General features: G+C 32.3%; 1 protein-coding gene across 3 annotated transcripts in view; it reads right to left on the reverse strand.

Moving 5' to 3' along the window:
• LOC111682769 (dynein axonemal assembly factor 6) overlaps positions 1 to 6,719 on the reverse strand; it is a 41,594-nt gene that overhangs the window by 19,710 nt on the left and 15,165 nt on the right. Inside the window, exons 2-3 of one of the 3 annotated variants that reach the window (XM_023444765.2) lie at positions 6,320 to 6,475; positions 5,707 to 6,256 (exon numbers count right to left, since the gene is read on the reverse strand). The exons of 1 other annotated variant lie outside the window; for it this stretch is intronic. In XM_023444765.2, the coding sequence (XP_023300533.2) occupies positions 5,760 to 6,256; positions 6,320 to 6,443 (621 nt within the window). In that variant the 5' untranslated portion in view covers positions 6,444 to 6,475 and the 3' untranslated portion in view covers positions 5,707 to 5,759. Of the gene's footprint in view, positions 1 to 5,706; positions 6,257 to 6,319; positions 6,476 to 6,719 lie in introns of those variants that run through there. One more of the 3 variants, XM_046953162.1, reaches the window with a different exon arrangement.

Below are 6,719 nucleotides of genomic sequence, written 5' to 3' on the forward strand. Positions count from 1 at the left end.
CTAGAACTGAACTAGAACTGAACTAGAACTGAACTAGAACTGAACTAGAACTGAACTAGAACTGAACTAGAACTGAATTAGAACTAAACTAGAACTGAACTGGAACTAGAACTGAACTAGAACTGATACAGAACTGAACTAGAACTAAAGTAAAACTGAGCTAGAATTAATTTGTGTTTATTTCTTTAAAAGTGAAAAACAAATTCTATATATACCTTAAAAAAAAATTATTGCCTTAGACATGTTTCTTTTCTAAAAATAAAATATTTTCATATTCCAACTGCCATAGCTACTTCTCATTATTCCAAACACATTTGTTTGCAGTTCATTCATAAATTTGTTTGGTTTGTTGCACAATATTTTGTTATTATTTCTGCTTAGTCTAGGAAATATTAAGTAGAGTAAGTAAAATATGCAAAGTCTGCTACAGATAAACAGATACTACATTTTTAAGTATTTTATGCTTTTGGATAATGTTCATATAATATCCAATTTGTAGTGGGGTGTGCAAATATTATTATTTCATGCCACCTTCTCATCGGCTGGTTTGTTACAATTATGAACGTGACTTGAAGTTTTGTATAAAATTTCCAAATGGTTTAAAGTTTTTATTACATTACTTTTCATTTATTTTTTTTTATTTGTTTTTACAGTATTATTCTTACTTCTTTTTTGTATATTAATATTTGTTGTTCGTTAGTACTTGAAGTTTATTTTGTTAATAATTTTTTATTATAAAAATCTTTAAAAAGATGCTTTTTATTTTTTTTTTAAATTTTGTTACTCTCTTTTGTAAATAGAAGTCAAAAGTGTTTTAATTTCAATTTAGTATAATATCTTAATTTATTTAAAATAGTAAAACAAAATTTACTCACTCCTACAGGTTTATTAATGTTTTATTATGTTCATATTTGTTTGTAGTGGTAATTACCAAGACCAATAACTAGTAGACTTCCTACTAAATTTTGTTTTCTCAACTAAAATTTGTAAATGACAGCTAGCAAAGCTATTAAATCTGTAAAGTTGGTGGATTTTAACAGTGGGTTAGACAGAACGACAGCAAGACTAGAAATAGGACGAAACTGGAACAAAACCAGAACAGACCTGGATCAAAACTAGAACAGAACTAGAACAGAACTAGAATGGAACTAAAACAGAGCTAGAACAAAACTAGAACAGAACTAGAACAGAACTAGAACTGAACTAGAACTGAACTAGAACAGAACTAGAACAGAACTAGAACAGAACTAGAACAGAACTAGAACAGAACAGAACTAGAACAGAACTAGAACAGAACTAGAACAGAACTAGAACAGAACTAGAACAGAACTAGAACAGAACTAGAACAGAACTAGAACAGAACTAGAACAGAACTAGAACAGGACTAGAACAGAACTAGAACAGAACTAGAACAGAACTAGAACAGAACTAGAACAGAACTAGAACAGAACTAGAACAGAACTAGAACAGAACTAGTACAGAACTAGAACAGAACTAGAACAGACTACTAGAACAGAACTAGAAAGAGAACTAGAAACAGAACTAGAACAAAACTAGAACAGAACTAGAACAGAACTAGAACAGAACTAGAACAGAACTAGAACAGAACTAGAATCAAAACTAGACAGAACTAGAAACAGAACTAGAACAGAAACTAGAACAGAACTAGAACAGAACTAGAACAGAAACTAGAACAGAACTGAACAGAACTAGAACAGAACTAGAACAGAACTAGAACAGAACTAGAACAAGAACTAGAACAGAACTAGAACAGAACTAGAACAGAACTAGACAGAACTAGAACAGAACTAGAACAGAACTAGAACAGAACTAGAACAGAACTAGAAAGAACTAGAACAGAACTAGAACAGAACTAGAACAGAACTAGAACAGAACTAGAACAGAACTAGAACAGAACTAGAACAGAACTAGAACAGAACTAGAACAGAACTAGAACAGAACTAGAACAGAACTAGAACAGAACTAGAACAGAACTAGAACAGAACTAGAACAGAACTAGAACAGAACTAGAACAGAACTAGAACAGAACTAGAACAGAACTAGAACAGAACTAGAACAGAACTAGAGCAGAACTAGAACTAGAACAGAACTAGAACAGAACTAGAACAGAACTAGAACAGAACTAGAACAGAACTAGAACAGAACTAGAACAGAACTAGAACAGAACTAGAACAGAACTAGAACAGAACTAGAACAGAACTAGAACAGAACTAGAACAGAACTAGAACAGAACTAGAACAGAACTAGAACAGAACTAGAACAGAACTAGAGCAGAACTAGAACAGAACTAGAACAGAACTAGAACTAGAACAGAACTAGAGCAGAACTAGATCAGAACTAGAACTGATCTAAAAACAGAACTTGTATTATTTGAAATATGTCTACTGTGCTCATCTGCTACGAAGACTTTAGTTTCCAGTTCATGGCAATGAAAAACGGTAGTCTGTGATTGCTGTTTATGTGTGTTGCAACTGCTGCTGATGTTAGTTGGCTGGTATTACCAACAGCGTAACGAGCAACTTTGGTACATAAAGACCAACATTAAGTACTACAAAGAATTCATTTAAAATGCCATTTTTCAAATTAAGGCTTTTGAAGGCAGGGTCGTAAGAAAACGGGGCGACTATATAAAGCTAAAACTGGAAAAGTGTAAAAAAATGCCAGAAGAAAATAATACGTTTAAGATTTTTCTTTAGCACCCCTTGACTTTTCACTTCACTATACTACCTCACTGCTTATTATGCGTCATTCTGTATGTCTATACTTTTGCTTGTTCTAGCTTTAACTTAAAGTGATTTGTTGTTGAAGGCACACTTGACATTCCCTTTTTAATTTAAATGCGCTGTAAAGGAAAAACTTTATTTTTTTGCACGTTTTTTTTTGCTGAAAAATTTTCATTTCTTTTTTATTTTCGGAAAAAAATTTTAAAACTCATTCATTATGTTGTTTTTAAACACAAGTTGATGTGATTATGAAAGTGTTAATTGCTTACATAAATATTTTCTATTTTGAGCTTTTCTTTGTTTTAATAAATGAAAATTTGTTTTTTTTTTCAACTAAAATCTTTCTTTTGTATTGGACCTTGTTTTGTGACGGTAGTAATTAAGCAAATTAAAGGGAAAAGAGCAAACAATCTAAATTTAACTTTAATATTCTAAAAAATATTCACTTCATTGCAACTCAGGACACACACATTTTCTTTGTAGTCGTTATTAGATCCTGTTAGTTTTCTAAAATCAAATTAATTACAATTCCCCTCTTTGCTGGTTTAGAGTGTCAATAAAACTGTCATTCTGTTACAGTTTTTATAGTGTCATCATCGTCATTCATACTTTAGACATGTGCGTTTGTCTGACAGACATCAGATACTCACACTTACACATAATCATTCACACATTCCTAACCCAGCAAAACATTGAAGTAGTTTAATCTTATAACAGAACATAAACCTTTCATTAACATTATCTAACGTTATCACTTGAGATATGCTTTGCTACCCTTTCAAAACCTCTAATTACTTAAATATTAAATTTTTATCGCAATATTTTTGTTTGATGGGTTGTTATTCCCTCTCTTGATCACTTACTATGTCTTTGTGTTCTCTCTCCTGGATAAAATGATGTCCTGCTGAGTATTGTTGCTTAAATGTGAGTGTAGATTTAATAGACAAAATTAAATTTTGTAAATTACACTTGTTTTTTGTTTTTATTGTAAGTTTTGTAATTTTCCTTAGCAAATTGTCTGTGTGTTGTTAAAATGATTATTTAACATTAAAAACATAAAAAATAATAGAGGTTAAAGGAACATTTAACCATAAAGACTTCCAAATGACTACAAACTCAGTACTAAACTTGAGGAATTTAATGGAAGAAGGAACATTTTAAAAGAAGATAAAAAAGATTTTGGTTGAAATACTTGTCGGGATTCATTTTCAGGTTCAAGTTTATTGATAGTTTAGTTTTAGTACAGTTTTTGTCTGTGCTAGTTCTGTTTTAGTTCTGTTTTAGAAATGTTCTAGTTCTGTTCTAGTTCTATTCTAGTTCTGTTCTAGTTCTGTTCTAGTTCTGTTCTAGTTCTGTTCTAGTTCTGTTCTAGTTCTGTTCTAGTTCTGTTCTAGTTCTGTTCTAGTTCTGTTCTAGTTCTGTTCTAGTTCTGTTCTAGTTCTGTTCTGTTCTGGTTCTGTTCTAGTTCTGTTCTAGTTCTGTTCTAGTTCTGTTCTAGTTCTGTTCTAGTTCTGTTCTGTTCTGGTTCTGTTCTAGTTCTGTTCTAGTTCTGTTCTAGTTCTGTTCTAGTTCTGTTCTAGTTCTGTTCTAGTTCTGTTCTAGTTCTGTTCTAGTTCTGTTCTAGTTCTGTTCTAGTTCTGTTCTAGTTCTGTTCTAGTTCTGTTCTAGTTCTGTTCTAGTTCTGTTCTAGTTCTGTTCTAGTTCTGTTGTAGTTCTGTTCTAGTTCTGTTCCAGTTCTGTTGTAGTTCTGTTGTAGTTCTGTTGTAGTTCTGTTGTAGTTCTGTTGTAGTTCTGTTGTAGTTCTGTTGTAGTTCTGTTCTAGTTCTGTTCTAGTTCTGTTCTAGTTCTGTTCTAGTTCTGTTCTAGTTCTGTTCTACTTCTGTTCTAGTTTTGTTCTAGTTCTGTTCTAGTTCTGTTCTAGTTCTGTTCTAGTTCTGTTCTAGTTCTGTTCTAGTTCTGTTCAAGTTCTGTTCATGTTCTGTTCTAGTTCTGTTCTAGTTCTGTTCTAGTTCTGTTTTAGTTCTGTTCTGTTCTAGTTCTGTTCTAGTTATGTTCTAGTTCTGTTCTAGTTCTGTTTTAGTTCTGTTTTAGTTCTGTTCTGTTCTAGTTCTGTTCTAGTTCTGTTCTAGTTCTGTTCTAGTTCTGTTCTAGTTCTGTTTTAGTTCTGTTCTAGTTCTGTTCTAGTTCTGTTCTAGTTCTGTTCTAGTTCTGTTCTAGTTCTATTCGAGTTCTGTTCTAGTTCTGTTCTAGTTCTGTTCTAGTTCTGTTCTAGTTCTGTTCTAGTTCTGTTCTAGTTCTGTTCTAGTTCTGTTCTAGTTCTGTTCTAGTTCTGTTCTAATTCAGCTCCAGTTATGTTCTAGTTATGTTCTAGTTCTGTCCTAGTTCTGTTCTAGTTTTGTCCTTGTTCTAGTTCTGTTCTAGTTCAGTTCTAGTTCTTTTCTAGTTCTGCTTTAGTTCTGTTCTAGTTCTATCCTAGTTCTATTCTAGTTCTAGTTCCGTTTCTACTTGATATTTTTCAGTTTGACTTGCTTTTACGCACTTAATTTAACGTCTATTGCATTTAAAATTAACTACCATTTACCTGCAGCTGGTAAGCCATGTATTTTTTGCTGTTAAAGTCAATTAAAACTTTTGTGAAATTCTGTTTATTATGACCAAAACCACCACTCCCGCTTTTTCTGTCTACCTCTGGTTGCACTTTACATTGATACACCTTTAAAACCAACAAAATATATTTAATATTTGCATTTTAGCAAACGAGAAAAAAACTCTCAACGAAAAAACTTTTACCATCGATGCCACAACAATTTATTACAGCAAAAAATGTGGGCGAATATATGAAACTTTATGAAAACCAAACTTTTCAATGGATTTAAATTTTTTTGTTTGCCACACTTTTCCACTGCTGCTCACAAACCTTGAGCGTATGTTATGTAATAACAATAATAAAAAATCAAGAAGATTTCAATGTAATAAAAATAAAAGTTTATTTATTATTGGTTTAATATTTTGAGCTCAAAAATTCACAAAATCCAATTCACGTCGAAGCCTTAAAGTCAATGTTAATTTACGCTGGTCGGCATGATATTTAGCATGACAACGATCTACGTTTATCGGATGCATTAGTGGCAATTTAAGATGATATATAGTAGTGCCCAAATCCACTTCGTTTTCTGTAATAGTCAATTGCATTTTATCGGAGGGTGTATCATCATCGGTTAGTAAAATTTCGATTACTAAATCTTCACAGCTAGCGGAGGCATTAGTACGATTACCCATTTGTAGAAAGACATCCTCAGTTCCTACAGCCTGGCGATAGGTCATAGTATAGGAGGGTGTTTTTCGCGAGTCTAGTATATCGGCGTCTTCTTGTTCATGTAGCTGTTGCCATTCTTCTAATGTAGAAGGTTGTGGTTTATTGGAATTGGCGGAGTTTTCGATAGGATCATAAGGGGATGTTTTTGAAGATTTTTTGTTGTTGGTTTTTGGTTGAGGACCTATAGAACCGGGTGCTAGTGAAAAGAAACGATTTGGCGAATTGAAATTTTTCTTCTTGTCTTACTTATTTTACTTACATATTTTATTATTTATTAAAGATTCTTCATCATCTTCTAGATCAGATTCTTGTTCTGAGGTCTGTTGAGGATTTAGTAGATTTTGTAGTAGTCGCAAATTCTCCGGTGTTTCAAACAAGGACATGTTGCTGCTAAGAACTAAACTCTATAAATAAACTAAAATTGCAGGAAATTACTTTTTCAGTTTAGAATAGAAAAATGATCGATTGTCAAAACAAACATACCCTACAGCTGGTGTAATCTGTTACGCTTAAGCTTTGTAGTCGTGGAACTTAATATGAACAGTGTTATGATTGAACTAGAACTAAACTAGAACTGAACTAGAACTGAACTAGAACTGAACTAGAACTGAACTAGAACTGAACTAGAACTGAACTAGAACTGAACTAGAACTGAACTA

Source organism: Lucilia cuprina, chromosome 5 (genome assembly GCF_022045245.1).
Source record: "Lucilia cuprina isolate Lc7/37 chromosome 5, ASM2204524v1, whole genome shotgun sequence".
NCBI classification, from domain to species: Eukaryota; Metazoa; Arthropoda; class Insecta; order Diptera; family Calliphoridae; genus Lucilia; species Lucilia cuprina.